Source organism: Pongo pygmaeus, chromosome 6, assembly GCF_028885625.2.
Source record: "Pongo pygmaeus isolate AG05252 chromosome 6, NHGRI_mPonPyg2-v2.0_pri, whole genome shotgun sequence".
NCBI classification, from domain to species: domain Eukaryota; kingdom Metazoa; phylum Chordata; class Mammalia; order Primates; family Hominidae; genus Pongo; species Pongo pygmaeus.
In genome coordinates this window covers 80003435-80025717 of record NC_072379.2, presented here as the reverse complement: position 1 = coordinate 80025717, position 22283 = coordinate 80003435, and the positions used below count along the sequence as shown (strand labels likewise).

Genomic DNA, 22283 nt, shown 5'->3' with positions numbered 1-22283 from the left:
GGCTCTTTATTAAAAACAAATAAAAAATTAAAAAAAAGCCTGACCCCTGCTCTAGGACAAGTCTCTAGAAGTGGCTTTGGCTCAACATAAAAGAGAAAAAAAATGAACTATTATCTTGCAAAATAGAGCTGTGATGAACTCCTATAGAAGATTCAAGTCTTGAGTCTGCCTAGGCAGCTGTCAGGAATGTAGGCAGAACAAAAATAGTGTAGTCCTTTGATGACGTCCCTAAGATGAGGCAAGGACTGGAAGGAAGCCACATGGGCACAAGACGCAAATGTCATCTAAAGCAGCTCTGCCAGGAGAGGGCTGTGAGTTCCTGCAGACATCCAATCATTTTCCCTTTTCCTAGCTTACCCTCCACTTTACTGTGATACAGCAAAACATTTCTAGTTACCTCTTATGAAGAGACTGTATGAATATAAATGACTACAGCAATGTTTTAGATTTAGGACTTTTATTTTTTTCACACCCAAGTTAGCCTGAGTTGACTCTCATTGTTCCCCTATCTACCCATAGTCCCCATACAACAGGAAGAAATATTTGCTTTCACATTACAGCATAAAGACCACCTAAGCTTTGACAGCTGACTTGTAGTGGGTCAGTGTGCGGGCAGAAGGGTCAGTGGCATTGATCCACTTGGGCATCCAGTAATGGCTCAGCCAGTCAGCCCGGCCTGGGTAATGGCGTTCAAAGACTTGACGGTAGTAATATCCTTCTTTGGTTTTAGGAGTATTGAAGGGAAATTTCTGGGCTGCATTTGCCATCATTGCATCATCAACCTGTAAGAATAAGCGTATAAGAGCAAAACGGTTTAAAATGGCAGGAAATACTTGTGTTTACTCTCATTTCACAAAACAGAAAATGTTAAGGTAAGACATGACTGTAACTTGTATGAGACCCTTTGAATCACCCATCACTTAGAAAATGCTAAAGTATTCATAATATGGATAGCTGCAGTGCCTTTTAAAGAACACTCATATGCATATTTTTAAAACTTGGTGGCTCTGTTTTAGTCATTTGTGCCTAACAAGATCTGGCACCCAGCAGGTGCCCAAAAATCTGATAAATGAAGATCAGTGATGATTAGCAGTAAGTCTCCTCTCTCTTTCGATTCTAGATGCTACTTTATAATCTTTCATGCTACTTACTTCTTACATAATTCTTATAAAAGAGATAATTGTTTACAGAGACTCTGAATCTCTCTGATAGGGACAAAGCATTCAAACTAAATACAAAATGAACAGCAATGACAGCTCTGCATCCAAATTGTCTTATTCCTGAAAATGTTTTTAAAGACATTATACCTGATGTTCAACATATTCCTGTAAAATCTTAAACCAGGAATTCTTAACTGAAGTTATTCCATCACTGAAGGCTTCTTTTGGTCGCCAGAGGATCTCTTTGGGTATCAGATTGGAATCCTCAAACGTCTCTCTCAGGAGATGTTTTTCTATCCCATTCTGACGTGACAAAAAAAGGAGCATCAGGTAAAAATTACAAATATAATCTGATGGCAATGGACAGTTTTTACCTTGAGTTGATTTACCTTTGGAATTCTCATTTCTGGTGGCAGAGACAAGTAATAGGAAGAAAATCGATGATCTAGAAATGGGACTCTCAGTTCAAGACTTAAAGGAGAAAAGAAGAAAATCTAAATTAAAATGGGTATTTAGTGCCTGCCAGTTTAGGTTCTGATTCAGTTTCCCATCAATTCAACCAGATCTTAAGAAATGTTAAGATCATACAGTCACATACAAGCCTCCTAATGACTGCCCTACACTAATGAATAGATACAAAAAATAAATCTTCATTTAAAATAATACATATATCATGTCATCTAGGGAGTAAAACTAACTGAGACTATTACTTTTACTTTCCCTTCTAGGAATAGTTAAATGCATATTTCGAAAAGCAGAAAAAAGTTACAAATCATGAGTGACCCAATCATTAAGAAAATACCTTGCCTAGACCTTTCTAACTCAGTGTTTTCTAGGTGAGACCATCTCTTCTAACAATTGTGATGACAATACAGTATTTTTTTGTCACTGATTAACAATTCACATACAATATGCAATATAAACCAGTGTCCCACTATATTTCATCAAATTCCATATCACCAGTTTCCTGAAGCCTAGTGACTCTAGTTAGGACAAGCAGAGAGGATAATGACCAGATTCAGTTCATTCCTCAAACCCATATTTAATTATATCCTGATCTAGGTGTGATTCAGCAGAGGCAACTAAAATATTTAATGTCAGTTGTTTATCCTGTACAGTAAAAGTCTTCAGTTCTTCAATATAACTTTAGACAACCAGAAATGATACCAAAGAAACCTGATTCTTTATAATGTAATTAAACCCCTTGCATCTTCACTACCCTATTCCCTCAGGGTCACTACAGCACCAAATAGGCATGGTGGGCACTCAATACTTGTCACATGATGTTTACAATCTTTACTTCTCTTTAAAACACTTAACAGTAGCTGCTATAGCAGCCTTCCCTCTTCCATCTTGGTTATTCAGATGTGAGCAGAATGTTGTTACCCTTTAAAGGTGAAAACTCCACCTCAAACAACCTATGGAAGAAGACTTCTCTCCATATACCACAACACCACTTTGAAATGTGGCCTAATCCTTTTGGGACAAAGTTAAGAAACAGCTTCATTTTCTCTATAAAAGTCACACTTTGTAATATATAGCCAACCATATGTAACATATAGCCAATCAGCTATTGATTTTTATTTTCTCAGGGTATTGAGCTTTTTGTTTTGTTTTTTATTTTTTATTTTTTTGGTGTTTTTTTGTTTTTGTTTTACAATAGCCTCTAAAAATATTACCCATGGGCAGCAGTAGTTCGATCTGCGCGGAGAACATCAAACAAATAGAGTTCCCTCAGAAGCCTCTCACTCTCCTCCTCAGCTTTTTCAGGAGAAGGAGCCTATTTCACAAACAAAAACACTAAGAGTTTTGCTTTTGGCACACAAAGCAGTTTTTCTTTCTCCCTCTCCAATCCTAAAGGTGGATAAGACAAAAAGTTAAACAAATTTAGGGAAGGGAGTAAATAACTGAACAGAGGTAACCAATGCTTTACAAAACATGCCTTCCTTCCTACCAAACTGCTAATATTAGAATAAAATGAACACACGGGGCAACAGTCATAATTCCATAGGATGCTAAGAAATGGCAGAAAGGTGATTCTCAAGCTTAACTAGTTTTATTTATTTATTTTTAACTTTTTTTTTTTTTTTAGAGACAGGGTCTTGCTCTGTCAATCAGGCAGGAGTGCAGTGGTGCAATCACAGCTCACTGCAGCCTCGATCTCCTGGGTTCAGGTGATCCTCCCACCTCAGCCTCCTCAGCATCTGGGGGTATAAGCATGAGCCATCATACCCAGCTGTAACTAGTTTTAAAGAATAAAAATTATCTGACACATTAAAATTTCTTTCTTCCCCAAGAGATAGAAAGCAAACACTATCAGATTCCCTTTTGTAACCTCACAAGATACTCAAAAATATTAGTCATACTGAAAGATGATAGAAAATAGTCAAACAATTCATACTTTTCTTAATATAGCACGAATATCCCTCCACTTCAGAGTGGTTACCTTGTGAAAATATATGTAACCCTGCGTAAGTTCATCTGATCCTTCTCCAGAGAAGATCACCACGCTATCTGTGTTCTTCCGAATATACTTGGAAATTAAATACATACCTTAAATGAGAGAGAGAAATTAACTTTAATGTCAACATAACCTTCCACCAAAAATGCCTTTGATTTGATTTTTGGAAATAATTGAAAGCTTTACTACTATACTGGACTTCATATTAATATAAAGTAGTTTCCACAATAATGACCTTGTATTTACAAGCCATTTATATGTACTTAATCCAAAAGTACTACTGTAAAATAAAATAACCCAGAACCATTTTGTCATTTTATAAACAGGTTTTAAAATTCTAATGTTTTTAGACCAAGAATGTCCACCTCAAAACTTTGCTAAGCTGAACAATGACTCAAATACCTAAAAATCATGCCTTTCATAGTGGTATTATGACACAAAAATAAGAATAACCGTTTTGGTGGTTTAGTGTTAACTTTGATAGGTATTTTCCCCCTGCAACTCCCCATTTACCAGATTTCACATAAAGCTGGGGAGACTATATAAGTTATTAAACTTGCCTCCTTGGTCCTGCACAACATCTCTCTAAACCAGTGTTTCTTCTCAACCTTGTTTTTATTATCACCTCAGCTAGAGAGCCTTTTTAGGTCATTTTCCTAACCTCACCCCAGCCCCATGAAATTCTAATACCAGAGCTATCCTGTCTGTCTGCTTATTTATTGTGATGTTTTGGAGGGCCATAAACCATTGTAATACCTAAGATATTTTTGCCTTCCAAGGCAAGTCTCTCAAGGGAGGCAGTAGCATATAAAGGCTCAATAACATTGGATCAGTCTGATTTGGGGTATACTTCCAATCTCAGTAGATACATTATCTACCAGATAAAATTAGTATTGTTTGCAGAGCAATGATAGCTAGTGACTGTTAAGTTGTGTGATGGAATATATCTAAAATGACTATTTCTTATCAAAAATGCATTACCAAATAGATCTATTTCCTCACTGTATACAGACTGTAGCCCAAGAAACTATAAGAGAAATGGGAGGTAGAGGGCAGAAAATATGTATCTGCTCCCTGGGAAAAAACCAACAGTGACACCAACAATGTGGAGGTTGAACTACGTATTTACTGTTCCCTTCACTCCAAAAGAGATTCAGAGAATTCTTAAGTGGTCTTAAATAATCAGTAACACAGGGATTTAATTTGCATTCATCCTTAAATAACATTTTTAAACTATGGCTTGAAATAATTTTTTTAAACCTTACATTTTTTTCAGTATTAAAAAAAGCTTTTTATTTAATAATATCATAATACCTTACCTACTGAAGCACGAACTGTTGTAATGTCATAAGTTTCCAAGGAAAATATGACTTCATCCAGAGCCTGAATGCCTTCTTCAGAGTTAAAAAGGACTTCATAATGTTCACTTCCAATATGATCTGCCACCTTATTATATAAAGAAATACCCATTTACTTGTTAAAGAAAATAACTTCCCTTGAAAATCAGACATGATGGGAGTTCACAAAGCTTTATGAATTAACAATGGTGAAAACTAAACAAGGGAAAAAAAGAAAAATGACTTTACAGCCCACCACATACAAGCCCAATCCAGCACTGTTCTCTCACCTGCTTCAACTCCACCACCAGGAAGTAAGTCTCCCCTCAGCTCCTCTGGTGCCAAGGCTTCAACCATTCTCCCAGTTGGCACCTCCCTCTCTACCTATTTTACCTAACCCACCTCATCTCTCTCTACCCCAACATGATCCCACGCTAAGCTTGGTCTTTTTTGGTCCTTCTGAAATGCCTAATTTTATATCCAGGATGTTATTCTTATATAGAATGGCCCTTCCCCTCATTCTGCTTTCCTTGGCTATTTTGGATTCTCTCGGCATTGATTACCTTGCATTGAGACTGCTCTCTAGCTTTTTCTCATCCATGCTACGAAAGTTCTCCATAGTGGGAACTAGGTCTCCCGCTCACTGAATACAGACAAGCTGCCCTCTGCCCACAGTATTCTAAATACAGTACTTTTAAAAATAATAATAACAGCTAATACTCATTAAGTACTTACTACATGCTAAATTCTACCCTACTTACTTTACATGAATTATATCATTTCACCTTAAAATTTCCCCATAGCAGACACTATTATTTTTGTTACGTAAATGAGTAGAACCAGGATTTCAAACCACAAGTCAGGTTCCAAAGTCTGCAGTCTTAGCCATGATACCATGCCTTTACGTTTAAAAAAAAAAAAAAAAAAAAAGAACAAACAAAAAACCTGTTTTTTTAATTTTTCAAGATGGGGTCTTGCTAGGTTGCCTAGCCTGGACTTGAACTCCTGAGCTCTGACCTCCCACCACAGCCTCCCAAGTATCTGGCACTATAGGTGTGTGCCACTGCACCTGACTTATGCCTTTACTTTCTTTTTTTTTTGAGACAAGGTCACGCTCTGTCACCCAGGCTCCCATGAGGCTAAGACTACAGGCATGCGCCACCAAGCCTGGCTAGTTTTTGTATTTTTTTGTAGAGATGGAGTTTCATTATGTTGCTCAGGCTGGTTTCAAACTCCTGACCTCAGGTAATCTACCTCCCTCAGCCTCGTAAAGTGCTGGGATTACAGGTGTAGGCCATCACGCCCAGACACCTTTACTTTCAAAAGAGCATAATTATCATCACAGGGTCTTTGTGAGAATTGTATGGGTCATAACAGATAAAAGTACACAGAGGACAGTGTACAACACAGTGCATATCCAACAGCCATTTCATTCTATTTTAATACATTTAATTTAAAACAATTGTCCCAGTCAATACAGCAGCAGTAGAATCACCCATTATTGACTCCATTTTCATTCTAATAACAAGTCTACTCTAACTACACTACACAAGGGACAGAGACAGCACCTTACCTTTCTAGCAGCCAGTAAATCGGGGCTGTCTTCCATGCCAATTGCAAATGTCTGGAGAGGATACTGTACTCGGGCCTCTTTCAGCTGCTTCAACAGGGTGGCAGCAACCAAGCTGGAGTCCAAGCCCCCTACATGCAAGAGGAAATGGAAGTGTCCTAGTTATGTGCCTTGCATAAGACAGGGACAGAAGATGTATATTCCTGATAAACACCAAGATCATAGTTTTACCATTTAAAATCTGCAAGTTTTATAAACTGAAATCAACTTCAACAAGACAAAAATATATAAACTGTGATAATAGTAGTATTTGAATTGGTTAAAAATCACTACACAGAATTCTAAAGAACATTCACTGACTCACTCTTAACACCAATAATATAGCTATAGTGTAACTCAAGTTGGAGTATGACTATGACTATTAAATGTAGCTTATAAAAAATTGTTTCCATCCTATAATGAAGGAAAGAATAAATCATACAGTAAATATTTTATAGTAAAAACCAAAGGGATGGCTACAAATCATTTCAATTAAACACACATGAAATATAATTAGGTTCTTTTAATTGACTTCACCTGATAAAAGGCAGCCAATCCTTCTGTCTGTCATCAAACGTTTCTTTACAGCATTATTAAAAAGGATCCTGAGGTTGTTCTTCACAGTTTCTATCTCAAAACCTATAAACACAGCAGTATATCAAACAGCTCCAGAAAATCTTGGGCTGGATTAGTTATTGAAATGAAATACACAATCATCAACATCTATCATGATGGTATTTACTCAATGGTGGAGTGTGCCAAATCTTAATGTGTTCCCTCCAAACAAAATAGGAAGTAGGTCTTGAAACTAAAATCATTCAAATGATGGGAGAGTACAACTTAAAATTTTTTTCCCTTGAAGAAGGATGGAGAACAGGTGGGTGGGTGTCTGCTACCTGGAAAGAGTTTCTCCACATTGTCATAGAGGGCGTGCAGGGGTTCATCCCGACAGTGATGATATTTAACCATTTCCACGGATGCAACTTTGCCATTTGGCTTTAAATCCAAAACTTCATAGTGTCCAGGAAGAAAAGGCTCCACTTTTAAAAAGGGAGTCGTGGAATGCTTCAATGTAACAAGACCTAGAAATTCACAATGATGCCTTTATTCAAATTAGGTAACCCTTCCCAATAACTTTCACGATTAGTTAACATCCTCTACATTCCTAATTTCCCTTTTTAATACAAACACATACCCATTAAATAAGCAAAATAGGAAAAAAATTTTCCTATTTTCCTAAGCCCTACCATCTACTTACCTGAGAGATAATAATGGCACAGGGATATACTGCCAAATTACACTACCTTTTAGTAATTCAAAGAAATAGAAAAATCTCCAGTGTTCAATGTCTTCTTCTTAGATTTCTAATCAAGAAAACCTATTTTCTATACTAAAGCAAATATATACAAAAGGAAAAGACACACTTATGAAGCAAAGGGATGAACTGGAGTCCTAATGTTATGATAGGCTGGGAGTCATTTATTTGTCATCACTGAGGTATTTTCAGAAAATAGCCATGGTTCCTAGACCTTTAACAAGTACAATGATCCACTTTCAGCCACTTTAAAGTGAGATAAGAAGACATCTATCCCTTAACTAGTTGTTATACCCTATATATGAATAAAACCATATAACTTAAATTTCCTCAATAAATCCTCACAGACAGTACCCAACCTCAAATCACCATGATCTTTGATACAAACATCAATGTTTTATTGTGGATCGTAACAGACTATCTACATGGAATACTCATGATTTACAATTTGAGATTGTCTCCCAGCCAGTAACCTGTGTAGCACTGAATTCAAATACCAGAAAAAGGACCCAGATTCCCTCACCAGCCAGCAGAGCTCAAGTGAGCTACACAACCCGGATAGGGAATGGGGAGTAATTAAAAGGTTTTAAGCAGGCAATACTATAATCAGATGAGTTTTTGACAGGTTATTCTAAAAGCACTGAGAAGAGAAAATTGTTGCAGTATTCCAGATGAGATAATTTGGTCTGGAAAAGGACAGTGTCAAGGAAACAGAAAAGAACAATCAAGGAATTTCAGAGGGTAAGTTCCATATCAAGTGATCATCAGGCTCAAAGAAGGCCCAGGGGAGCAGGAGGCTGCTTTTCCCCAGTGTTCTCTTTACCAGGCTTGCCCAGCAGTCCTGGCAACTGATATATATATATGCTTGTTCTTTGCCATCTGATCACACTAGAAATGCCTGAAAATAAGCCAGTTCCGGTATTAGTACAAACACTGTGACTAGCATCCTAAGGACCCCTTTGATTGATCTCATTATCCCTGCTTCAGCCAATATTAAATCGAAAATTAAGTGAGAAAGAATTTAAAGAATGGCAAAAAGAGGCAGGGAGAGAGATATTAGGATGTTACTGCTGTATAGGTAAGGGATAAAAAATAAACGTCTTCCTCAAGTTTACCATCAAAAAGTGCTATACGTGATTTACAAGTATTTTCTTCCAACTTGTGTGTTGTCTTTTCACTTTCTTGATGGTATCCTTTGATGTGCAAAAATGTTTGAAGAAGTCCAATTCATCGATTTTTATTATTGTTCCTGGTCTCATATTTAAGAAAGCTTTGCCAAATCCAGGGTCATGACAATTTACTTCTATGTTTGCTTCTCAGGATTTTATAGTTTTAGCCCTTACATTTAAGTGGATTAGTTCAAAACTGAGTCTCGCTCTGTCACTCAGGCTGGAGTGCATCTTTAAAGCAAATGCATTCTTTGTTTCTTTCTTTTTTTTTTCTTTGAGACAGAGTCTCGCTCTGTCGCCCAGGCGGGAGTGCAGTGGCGCGATCTCAGCTCATCTCGGCTCACTGCAAGCTCCGCCTCCCGGGTTCACGCCATTCTCCTGCCTCAGCCTCCTGAGTAGCTGGGACTACAGGTGCCGGCCACCACGTCCAGCTAATTTTTAGTAGAGACGGGGTTTCACTGTGTTAGCCAGGATGGTCTCGATCTCCTGACCTCGTGATCCACCCGCCTCGGCCTCCCAAAGTGCTGGGATTACAGGCATAAGCCACGGCGCCTGGCCTGATCCATTTTTCTGTATCCATAATTTTTGTATATGATGTTGGGTAAAGGTTCAACTCCAGGTTTTGCATATGTTTACATATCTGGTTGCCCCTGTGCCAGTTTTCAAACTTCTTCCCCCACTGAATAATCTTGGCACTTTTGTCAAAAATAAGTTGATTATATATGTATGGATTCATTTCTGACTCTCAATTCTATCCCACTCGTCTATACATCTATCCTTCTGCCAGTATTACATTTGCTTATTACCATTGTCTTGTAGTAAGTTTTAAAATCAGTTAGGTATGAAGTCTCCTACTTTGTTCCTCATTTTCAAAAAATTGTTTTGGCTATTCTTAGTCCCTTGCAATTCCATATGAATTTGAGAGTCAGCTTGTAGATTTCACAAAGAACTCATCTGGGATTCTGATAGGGATCAAGTTAAATCTGTAAATCAGTTTAGGGAGGACTGCCATCTTAACAATGTTAAGCCTTTGATTCATGATCATGGGATACTTTTCCATTTATTTAGATCTTCTTTCATTTCTGTCAACAACGTTTTATAGTTTTCAGAGTACAAGTTTTACACTTCTTAAATTTATTTATAAGTATTTTATTCTTTTTGATGCTATTATAAATGAAGTTGCTTTCTTAATTTCATTTTGATTGCTCATTTTAAATATGTAGTATTCAGTTAATGCGTGTCAAATACCATTGATTTTTGTATATTCATCTTGTATCCTGCAACCCTGATGAACAGAAGGGATTTGTATCTAGAATACATAAGGAACTATTACAATTCAGTAATAAAAAGACAAAATAACTCAATTAGAGATGGGTAATTCAAGAATGGATAAACAAACTGCACTGCATGCAAACAAATGGAATATTATTCAGCAAGCACACCAACATGGCACATGTATACATACGTAACAAACCTGCACGTTGTGCACATGTATCCTAGAACTTAAAGTATAATAATAATAATAATAAATGAGCTATCAAGCCATGAAAAAACACAGAAGAACCACAAATGTATACTGCTAGGTGAAAGAAGGCAGTCTGAAAAGGCTACATACTATATGATTACAACTACTATATGACATTCTGGGAAAGGCAAAGTGAGAGAGAAAGCAAAAAGATCAGTAATGACTGGGGGGTTAGGAGGAAGAGGACGGGGAGGAATGAATAAGTGGAGCACAGGAGATTTTTAGGGCAATGAAACTGTTCTACATAATACTGTAATGGTGGGTACATGGCATTAAACATTTGTCAAATCCAAAAATCTATAAAACACAAAGAGTGAACCCTTATGTAAACTATGGACTTCAGTTAATATGTAAGTATCAGTTCATCAAATCTAATAAATGTAGCACAGTAATGCAAGATGTTAAGAGTCGGGAAAACTGGGCGGGGGCACTGTAGGGGAAGCATACGTGAACTCTCTGCACTTTCCTCTCAATTTTTTCTAAAACTGCTCAAAAAAAAATAAAGTCTATTATGTTTTTAAAATAAAATGATCCCTAGCAGGAAAAAAAGGGGCAAAGGATCTGAACAAATATTTATCCAAAGAAGATATACAAATGGCCAATAAGCATAAGATAAGATGCTGGACATCACTGTCAACAGGAAAATACAAATCAAAATCACAATGAGATACCACTTCACATACACTAGAATGGCTAGAATTAAAGTCACACAGTAAGTGTTTGTGAAGATGTGGAGAAACAGAAATTTTAATACACTGCTGGAGGGAATAAAAAATAATGCAGCCATTTCAAAAATTAGTCTGGCAGTTCTTCAACTGAACATAGTTATCATGTGTCCCAGCAATTCTACTCCTAGATATACACCCAAGAGAAATGTCTACACAAAAACTTGTACACCAATGTTTATAGCAGCATTATTCGTAATAGCCAAAAGGGGTAAATAATGTCTTAAATGTCCATCAACTGACAAGTGGATAAACAAAATGCAGTGTATCCATGTAATGGAATATCATTTGGCCATAAGAAGTAAGTACTGATACATACTACAGCATAGACAAATCTCGAAAGCACTATGCCAAGTGAAAGAATCCAGTCACAAAAGCCCATATGATATATAATCCCATTCATATGAAACATACAGAATAGGGAATTCAGAGGCAGAAAGACTGGTGATTGCCGGGCTACAACTGCAGGGGTGCAGATGATGGATATGGAGAGATGGAATTCAAAGCTAAAGGGCACAGGAGGCAGGGTGTTGTGGTGCATGCCTATACTCCTAGCTACTAGGGAGGCTGAGGTGGGAGAATCACTTGAGCCCAGGAGTTCAAGGCTGTACTAAGCTATGATCAAACCACTGCACTCCAGCCTGGGCTGGGCGACTGAGCAAGACCCCATCTCTTAAAAAAACAAACAAACAAACAAACAAAAAAAAACCCTAGTTGAACCTGCCAGCAAAAACTAAGGTAAAGGGCATAGGATTTGATTTGTTTTTTTTAAGGTGGAAAAACAATTCTAAAACTGATTGGAGTGTTGGTTACCAACATCTGTGAATATACTAAAAACCACCGAACTGTATACTTCAAGTGGGTGAATTACATGGTATGTGAATTATCAATAAAGCTGTTTTAGAAATCCTAACATTTGCTGTGCTATAATGGTGGCAAAGTACCACAGTGCAATAATTGCAGAGTCAACCCTACGATTATAGTATGACACAGGAAAACTTAAAACTGCACTTACGATCAAGCTAGATGCAGAGCATATTAGCACAGCAAAAAATAAATGACTGCACTAAAGAATCATCCTTCAAGGATTACAGAATTTAAGTGCTAAAAAGGAGAGTACAACTCCTCTTTTTTTTAAAAAAAGGTAAAGACTCATAACTTAATCAGTCACTTGTAAAATTCTGGATTGCTCTCTAAGAGATTTTCAAATATAATTTAAAAGAAAACATACAACCAAGACAATAATGAAAATCTATAGAAAAATTTATTATTACCTTTAGCTTCTGAACATACAGCCAAAAATCCATCTTCTGTCATTGCTTTAAACAAAGGTCTGACTCCATATGTATCTCTACCCAGGAACACTTTCTTAGTGGCAGTATCCAGTAAAACAAATGCAAACACACCATCCAACATACATATTGTTTGCTCAATTCCTCCTTTGTCATAAAGATGAAGGATTATCTCACCATCCACTTTGGTCTGGTATTCAAATTCAAAATGCTGTTGCATCTTAGGAAGCAATAGCAAAACCAAAATGTTAGACTCCTTGTACATTCACTAATAATTTTTTATTGCAAAAATGCTTCAGTATTTCTGAGCTCTATAATCCTTTCATGCACTTTGGTGATTTAGGAGAATCATAGCATTATTAAACTAGGGTTTGCTTCAACTCATATTCTGCAAATTCTGTTCAACATAAAGCTGAAGCCATGAAAATTTTAGTTGCAGTCTGATAATGAGAATATAATGGGAATGTGCCAGAACAGTAACCTGTGGAGAGATGGAAATGTATATTATATACATACTATGTATGTAATACATATATATATATATATATATATATATATATATATACAGATTGAGTATCCCTTATCTGAAATGTTTGGAACCAGAAATGTTTTGTGTTTTGGACTTTGGAATATTTGCATATATGTGAGATATCTTGGGCATGAGACCCAAGTCTAAACATGAACTTCATTTATGTTTCATATATCTTATACACAAAGCCTAAAGGTAATTTTATATAATACTTCAAATAATTTTGTGTATGAAACAAAGTTTGCATACATGGAACCATCAAAAAGCAAAGGGGTCATTATCTCAGCTACCATGTGGAAAATCTGTGGCTGTCTGACATCACTGACCATCATTCCTGACTCTGAATTTATATGCTACTGATGAACAATCATTTTCATATACTTATAAAAAATATGACATACCATTAATACAGTAAGAAAGTAATAAGTAGCATAGTAGAATCACCAGAATACCTGCATCAGCTGTGAAACAGCTGTACAAACAATGGCAGGCTTTCAGACTCCACCTACAATGCTGTGTTTTGATTAAAAGGTTACTATACACTGTATTTGCTTTTCCTTTTTCAGGTGAGAAGAAATATCAGAAGCAGCTGAGTGACTAGGAAGCGGGTCCTCTGAGATTGAAGAGGCACTCGGCCAGATGACTTTTTTAAATGTTTCTCCAGAGTCATCTGCTTCATTAACAACGGCTTTTGTCTTGGAAGTCTCTCTTTGACTTTATAAATTGACATGACCTCTTGTTCTGTTATGAATGCAGGTAGCTCTAGTCCTTCAATATCTCTATCACACATTTTCACCATGTCATCTATACCTTTATACTACAGTCCAATTTCTCCTACAGCTTGACTTTCTGTGTTATAAGTGTTTCTACTTTTCCTTATCACTGCTGCTCACAGAAATATCTACAGGTCTTTTTGACATTTTCAGTATCTTAACACCACAGAGCAGAAAATAAGCAAATTAACACCACACAGCAGAAAATAAGCAAAAATACACAATGGATAATGCACATAGGTCCCATCTGTGGGGATCCTGCCAATGGCGTGTCCAGCTTGAACACGTGCCATTCTATTACCCTTCATGGGTGTGCTTGCATGGGGAAATCTGGGCATGTGTAGAAAAGTTATACTGCAGCTGAAGCGGGCTGAGAGGGTCTTTTTTCCCTAGGGAAAGCCAAATAAACTGTGTTTTACACCTGCATTTTGACTCTGACATCAAAATGCACATGTAATGTCATGTCAGTGCTCAGAAAGTTTCAGATTTTGGAGCATTTCAAATTTCAGATTTTCAGATTAGGGATGTTCAACCTCTAAATTTAAGTTAAGATAATAGGTTGCCTGGTTGCCATGACACTAAAAAACGTGTCTTCTGCAACTATAAACTTTTGGTTTGAGAAGACAGTATTGGCTAAGAAGTTCCTCCAGTTCAGCTTCAAAGTCCTAGCTATAAAAATGTAAAGCAAAGGGACAAACATCATTTGGCATCATTCCCTGAAAAATAAATGGCTCCAATCACAATAACAGATACATGATCCAAAACAAACCTGCTGGTCCCCAGGGGTGGATGACAATGCCCAGTGCTTCCACCACTGCAGTAGCATTGAAGCTACTCCTTACTGATAGATAAAATGATGGTGGCGCTTTATTAGTCTGCATTCCCCAAAGGAACAGCAAAGGGACTGTCTGCCACTGCATGCAGAGTACGAAGGTTTGATTAGGCTACTCCCCAATTCTGACACTCTCCACCATCAATGGCAAACTATGAGGATGAAAAGCCCTTGATGTATTCCTCTTTCTACCTTGTACTCAGGTTTTTGGCTGACATTAGAGAAAGAAGAGGTTTAAGTCAGGTGGAAATCCTAGATAAGATTAAAACATGCTTTCAAATTTCAAAAAGTAAATCTATTATGTATGTGCATGACCCATAAATATGCTTCACACTCCATCCAGCTTACTCCATAATTTGTGAATCTTTTGTCTATAAGCCCTCACTGAACTGTCCAAAAATGGGCTTTGCCTCCAGTGACTACAAAGTCACTACCTGGTCACCCCTCTCTGCTCTATCAGGGATGATCTGTAACTAGCAGGTGGGGCCTGGAAACAGTCTTCTGCTGACTGTTCTGGGCTGAACTGCCTGAAGGGTTAGTGACCATAAAGCATTCAGTGATATTTGTAAGCAACAGCTTCCCAAATCTACCTTGTCCACCTCTTTGGCCTAAACTTCGCAGGTAATTTATTTAAAAAGGAGAAGCGTCCTTTGGGTAACGGATGTATTACTTCCTACTCTCCTAAAACCAAACTCCAATGCTGCATCTTAGATAAAAGCCCTCAAATCTTGTCTCCTGACGTCATGCTGTCATTTGACTTGGCTGCACACCCCTAATACTCCCCTGCAGGGAGAGGGCCTGCTCTTTGCCCCAGCCTTTACCCCTTTCCTTTCTTTCATTCAGTCTCCTTCTACTCCCAGTACACCTCTGGCTGTATTTTATTGTAGTGGTAAACTTTATTTTTACCAAAAAGGAGGTGTGGGGGGGGATTTTTGAATACTTTATATAAGCCTAAAATATACATTCTGCTCATTAGACAGACTGCTAGCTGCCCCAACTACATAAGCTTAGATGCTTGGTAGAAGCAATGGAACAAACTTTTCTACTTTTACAAATATAACATTTGGCTAATTTAGAATAGAAATTAATTATTTTCAAAATATTAAACTTCTTGTAACTTTTTAATAAAAGAAACAACATTGTTCAAGTGAAACAGGGCACTTCCTATTTCATTTAAGGGGAAAGCCAAGCTGATAATGCCATAATACCACCTAGCATTCTCATGTATATGACATTATTTGACTTAGAAAGAAAAAAAATTTAATACTCTCTTCTTCTACCTCCCACTAGCAGGAAATTCCATTCTTGCCTTTCCTTTTCACCATTTCATCTCCAATCACCTAGAAAAATGATGTCTGTTGCATAGTAGACCCTTAATAAAGGAATAAATAAATGTGTAAAAGGAATTTCCTGAATAACTATTTTAAAACTTTTTAAATGAGAACACTATTATTAAGAGTCTTCCTATGAGCAGGCAACAAACAATGACAAAAGCTATTGTTCAGAGATAAAAATGTCCAAAATGTGATTAGGATATAAATGTCTATCAGTGCATGACAGGTATCTATCAAGAAGTCTCAAAAAATACCAAGAAACAAACCAACCAAATGCATGAACCTTGCATGAAATCTGGCTCAAAACAAACAAAAACCAGCTATAAAGATATTCTTGGTAGCACTTTCAGATGTCAAGGTGGGCAGATTGCCTGAGCTCAGGAGTTCCAGACCACCCTGGGCAACATGGTGAAACCCCGTCTTTACTAAAATACAAAAAATTAGCCGGGCATGGTGGCAGGTGGCTGTAGTCCCAGCTACTTGGGAGGCTGAGGCAGGAGAATTGCTTGAACCTGGGAGGCAGAGGTTGCAGTGAGCCAAGATCGCACCACTGCACTCCAGCCTGGGTGACAGAGTTAGACTCTGTCTCAAAAAAAATAAATAAATAAAAATATTCTTGGGACACTTAGGGAAATTTCATTTAAGTATTAACTGGATATTATGTGGTATTATGGACTCTTAGGTTTAATAATGGCATTGATGTTATGTAGAAGAATGTCCTTATTCTTAGGAGATAAATGCTTATATATTTAGGAGTGTAATAATATCTGCACTGTACTCTCAAGTGATTCAGCAAAAAAAGTGTGTGTGTGTGTGTATGTGTGTGTGTGTGTGTGTGTGTGTAGAAAGAAAAATCAAGCAACTATAGCAAAACATTAATGACTATTCAATCTAGGTGCTTGTTGTTCTGTTCTTTACTGTATGTTAGGAATTTTTTCAAAATGAAAAGCTGGGGAGAAGGAGAAAAAATTCTAAGAGTCAATGAAACTGAAATGTAATCCCCATTTTTTTCACTTTTTTTGTGACCAAGTCATTTCACTCACCTTCTTATTCATCAGTTCCCTATTTACATACTTAGAGCAAATAAGATAACAAACATAGAGTGCTTTGCAAAGTAAAAAGCATGACACAGAATATATAACATCATCGTAACCAACAAACTCTGAAGTTTAATCGCATCCAGACATCTGGTTTCTTTCTCCTCACCTTCTTATGGTTGTAGATTTCACCATTGTAACAGAGCCACAAATACGGATATTTCTTCACTCGAATTGGCTGCATTCCAAACAGCGGGTCAACTACTGCCAACCGGTGAAATCCAAAGCAGCAGTTAGTGTATCCATTGACATTCTCAAAACGGAATGCATCTGGACCTCTGTGTGCAATCTTCATAGCACTCAGACACTGAACAGAAAGGCAGTCATCACTGCCAAACAGCGCCCAAATGCCACACATGGTGCAATGAAGCTATCAGCTTTCCATGGAGAGAAAAGCAGACAAATCAAAAATATTCAATATCCAATCCAACTCCGCATTAAATCTTGATTCCAGAAACGTGCATAAACCACTTCAAAGACTAAAATTTAAACCATCTTTTCTATAGCGATTTCCCATTGGGTTGGCAGGCACATGGGAGTAGAGAATGATTTAATTTACTTACAGGTATTCAGAAAAGATAGTGACCTCTACATTCAACCGGCTACAGAAGCTTAGCACCTAGCCAAAGCCTGCATCTCTCCCACCTTAGGATTTAGTGGTTGGCTAGAGCTGGCAGCGTCCAGGCCACATCTGTCTCTGCATTCTAAGTTTGCTCCCAAGATACAGATACAAATGCATGCTGGCTCCAACCTAGCCAGAGATCCCAGCCCCACTCTCACCATCCCAAAACCCCTCAAAGATCCAAGAGACTTTCCAGATTACTAGAGTCTCCTCTCAGGTTCCTTTGACAGTTAAATGCCCTCTCTTTATCTGAACTAGCTGCAGGTACCATATAATGGGTACAACAGAAAATCATACTGCTGTAAGTGTAATACTAAGATACACAGTTCTTTCAAGCATTTCACTATATTACATCTAGGTTACCTTTAAGTGATTTATTCAGATGTGATTGAAGAAAATCTAAAGGGAAAAAAAAACAATTTAATTTGATATCAGATATCCTGGCTTTATAACAAATAAAACATTTTAAGTTAATAGAAGATACAAAATGTTCACTATCAAAATGTCCTAACTGACAAAAATGTTCTCAAATATTTCTGTCTCAAAGTTGCACTGTTCAGTAAGGAAGCAAAGTAGGTGGGACATATACAGCAACAACACCCCTAATAAAAAACTTGGCTCATCCCTATAAGCCCGGAAGCAAATAAATCATCCTTACATACGTTAATTACTTTCCAATTTCAAATTCTCAACTGTGAAATAAAGGGCTGTTTTATTTGGCTGCTGCCAGCTCAAAATGACACATTGTACCATGTGTGGCATTTGGGCCCTGTTTGGCAGTGATGACTGCCTTTCTGTTCAGTGTCTGAGTGCTATGAAGATTGCACACAGAGGTCCAGATGCATTCCGTTTTCAGAATGCCAATGGATACACCAAAAACAAGATGTTTTAATTAAAACATCTCTAACTTGAAAAATAACTATTTTGGTGTTTTTTAAAAAAAACTGCAAATTGCAGCAAATGCCCAGATAATTTAAGATAAACACCCTAAGGAAAAAATATATATTCAAGTTGCATAAGTCACTTTGAGCAATTCTTTGATGATATTTCATTTATATCTAAAAGAACCAAAGGTTTAGCTGGCTTTTCCAGAAAACCAGAACCAAATAATATATGGTTATAATGAAAATCATCTCAAGCAATTTGGAAATGAAGTACCACATGTCCTATGCTGTCCCTTCGATGCACTTGACCAAATAGCCCAAATAGCCTCTAACAAATTATTTGAGATTTACTGGAAAAATTCCGTAAGATTTAAATGAGATGACTACTAATAAGCCATCTGCCTTTGACTCTATATCAATTTAAAACGGGTTAGGAAATTGCTTTGAAAATCAAGTGTGGTCATCAGGGAATCATTTACCTAAGTCTTCTTAACGCCGCTTAGTGAATCCCTGTATTAATCCTGCTATAATAAATACATTCTAACCACTAAACCGGAGGGGAAAAAGGGAGAACAAAGAGGCATGTAAAGTACACTTGTTTTTTCTAGTAGAAAAAAGCCAATTAAAACTATAACCTATTATTTTTCTTGGAATCAGTCTTATAGGAGGGCAAAGTTCCTACTGCCGCTACCTGTTCTCAATATTTTTCTTATTTCTTCCTAAACTTCCAGAGCAGTGCTGTCCAATAAATATGTGAGCCACATATGTAATTTTAAATATACTAGTAGCCCCATTAAAAGAAAAAGGTGAAATTAATTTTAAATAAACTTAACTCAGTATATCCCAAATAGTAACATTTTAACATATATGTAATCAATATAAAAAATTATCGAGCAGATATTTTACACTGTTCTTCCTACTCCAACGACAAAATCCAGCGTATTTAACACAATACGTCTCAGGACTAGCCAGCATTTCAAGTGCTCAACAGTTACAGGTGGCTAGTGCCTACCGAACTGGACATGGCAGTTTCAGCACATTTAATTTCTATTCTACTTAGCGCTACTTACACCTTCACCCTCTCACTTTACTTTTATGTTAAGATCTCAGTAAGTAACCAACTACAGACAGGTTCAAGCCCTACTTTACCTCTAATTACTCTTACAGCAATGCTATGAATCATGATTTAAAATTAAAAAAAAAAAAACTGCTGTTAAATTATTAGTCAAGCGCCCAGGGCAATGGACAGTAAAGAAATAATGTAGGCCACGGGCCGAGATGAAAACTGTCTTTTTTATTTAAAGCTATAACAGTCATCTGAAGCCAGCCCTGCAAAATGACATCCTTTGAAAAAGGCATGCTAGTTCTTTTGCCTTTTTCTATACTTGGCCGCCTGTGTCCCTAAACAGACCTCTTGTCGGCAGGGTTTGCTCAGCAAGTCACTTGCTGAGTCTTGCAGTCTACAGAGACGGGTGGGGACTGGTGGGGATGGCCGGGTGAGAGGGAAGGAGGAAGGTGAGGGGTCCAGGTGAGGAGGGGGGCAGTTGAAGGGGAAAGCACAGACACCGAGGCGGTGATAAAGCCGGAGTCTCTTCTTCCTAGATCAGGACCACGCGACACCTGACTGCGCCCTGGCCACGAGCACGATCCGACCCGTCCGCCGCAGGGACCCGGCCTGCGAAAATGTCCACAGGCTTCAACGCCACATAGTAAAAAAATATATACACATATAACATTTACAGGGACTCAGATCGCCGCTGCCTTCTCTCCGGAGCGGTCCCGCCTGCCGGCCGCGGTTCCCTCTCGATGCCTCAGGGAACCAGGACTGAGAGGTCCCTCCGCTAGCTGCCAGGTGCGCAACAATCGCTAGGCGTCCGCCCCGCCCTCTCTACCGCAGGAGCCGCAGCATCAGCAGGCGCCCCCGAACAGCGTCAGCCGGGTGCCAGGCTGAAGACCGCATCCTCCACCCCTTCCTCCAGAAGCAGCCCCAGGGCACGCGAGGAGGATGCTGGCGCGGGGCGCAGGGCACGGGGCGCAGGGCCCGGCTCACCTGGGCGTAAGCAGGTCAGGGTGATGTGGCGGAAGGAGGCCAGAGCTGCGTGCAGCTTGTCGGGCGGCGAGGCTGCTGGCACTTATACCGACCTGGCTCCTGTAATGCGTGAGGGAAGTTTCATCATGCCTGCGAAGACCAACCAGCGCGCACAGGGGCGGGGCCGCGGGGTGTCCGGGGCGGAGCAGGACTAAGGGGGGCGGCGGGAGGGCGCAAGGAGGAGCTCTTTTGTTTCCAGCGCCTTGCGTCTCAATGCGCCTGTTTAAGGATAGCCTCAGAGCTCCGCCCAGGCTACCTGCTGTTCTGACAATTAGGGAGGCTTCTGAACTTGGTTTGTTCTTAGGGATATCATCACCGTTTTTTTGTTGCACTACCGTCTGATTTATTATGCAGTGCAGAGAAAAGCTTGTCCTGAGAAACTGATGCGTGAGGCCTAAAATGTCCTTATAAGATCTATTAATTAATTGGGGCCAGGAGCGGTGGCTCATGCCTGTAATCCCAACACCTTGGGAAGCCAAGGAAAGAGGATCACTTGAAACCAGGAGTTCAAGACCAGCCTGGGAAACACAGCGAGATCACATCTCTACAAAAAGTGGTGGCACACCGTGGTAGTCCCAGCAACTCAGGAGGCTGAGGCAGAAGGATGGTTTGAGCCCAGGAGTTTGAGGCTGAGGTGAGCTCCACTCCAGCCTGGGCGACAAAGGCAGACCCCCATCTCTAAAACAATAAAATAAAATCTAAATCTAATTGATACATGAAGCCAAAATACATCAGTGGTCCTTAAACATTTTAAGTACAAAGATTCCTTTTAGAATCTCAAAAAGGATTTTGTCAACTTGCCTCCACAAGATGATTATGTGCTTTTAAGTATCTCTTTGATGAAGAAAAGACATCACGATTTTTAAAAAGTATCATAACACTCTTAAATCATATTTTACTAATTACATCAGCACCGAAATAAATTGAGAAATAGTAAAATTATATGTGCACGACCTGCTATGATCAAACTACAGTCAATGCTTGGAGAGCATGCAGGTTTGATATCCCCATACAACGCATTCCCGACTAAATCAAAAACGCCAACAATTTAAAATCCCTAAAAACAGAAGATGGAGTAGTCGCTTAGTAGTTACAGGCAAGAGCAAAGATGAGAGATGACTTGTTCTAAGGTTCATTCTTGCTGGAAAGTTTTCAGTGTCAAACGGACTTTGCTGTATCCTGATTGACGTACTTTAAACCTGAGAGCAATGTGGGAAAGTAGGTCTTCTATCTACATTTTACAAATGAAAAAATAAGACTCAGAGAAGTTGAGGGATTTATCCAAACACAGCTTCACAGCAGTAGAGAATTGAGCCATAATCTGTGTAAACCCAGAGCCCATTTCCCGTAGCACCTTGCCTCTGTAGTGGAAGACAGGGTCCCCTGCTTGGTGTGTTACCTAGTGTGATTGGTTGTGCTGCGTATCTCCTGCTTGTCCGTCCAGAGCTCTACCCTTCTCCACCTCACTTTCTGTCCTGGCTCCCTTGCCCTCCTCTTTCAGGGAGAGTGTGCAAAGGCAGACATTTCAAG

The 22283-nt window shown here is 38.6% G+C and overlaps 1 protein-coding gene across 4 annotated transcripts; it reads right to left on the bottom strand.

Moving 5' to 3' along the window:
- Window positions 1-440: 440 nt before the first annotated feature.
- ASNS (asparagine synthetase (glutamine-hydrolyzing)) lies at window positions 441-20970 on the bottom strand. Of its 4 annotated transcripts, XM_063667549.1 has the most exons (15): window positions 20715-20837; window positions 20076-20339; window positions 19144-19211; window positions 18144-18179; window positions 17268-17535; window positions 12576-12813; window positions 7464-7649; window positions 7105-7206; window positions 6532-6659; window positions 4941-5067; window positions 3607-3713; window positions 2840-2940; window positions 1550-1631; window positions 1308-1463; window positions 441-782 (listed from the first exon to the last, which is right to left on the bottom strand). In XM_063667549.1, the coding sequence occupies exons 5-15, from the start codon at window positions 17514-17516 to the stop codon at window positions 573-575; spliced, it is 1686 nt and encodes a 561-aa protein (XP_063523619.1). In that variant the 5' UTR covers window positions 17517-17535; window positions 18144-18179; window positions 19144-19211; window positions 20076-20339; window positions 20715-20837; the 3' UTR covers window positions 441-572. The 4 variants fall into 4 exon arrangements, with proteins under 4 accessions (XP_063523619.1, XP_063523620.1, XP_054351871.1 ...); XM_063667550.1 differs by lacking the exon at window positions 19144-19211 and having other exon boundaries at window positions 20715-20862; XM_054495896.2 differs by lacking the exons at window positions 19144-19211; window positions 20076-20339 and having other exon boundaries at window positions 20715-20970.
- Between the last annotated feature and the right edge of the window lie 1313 nt (window positions 20971-22283).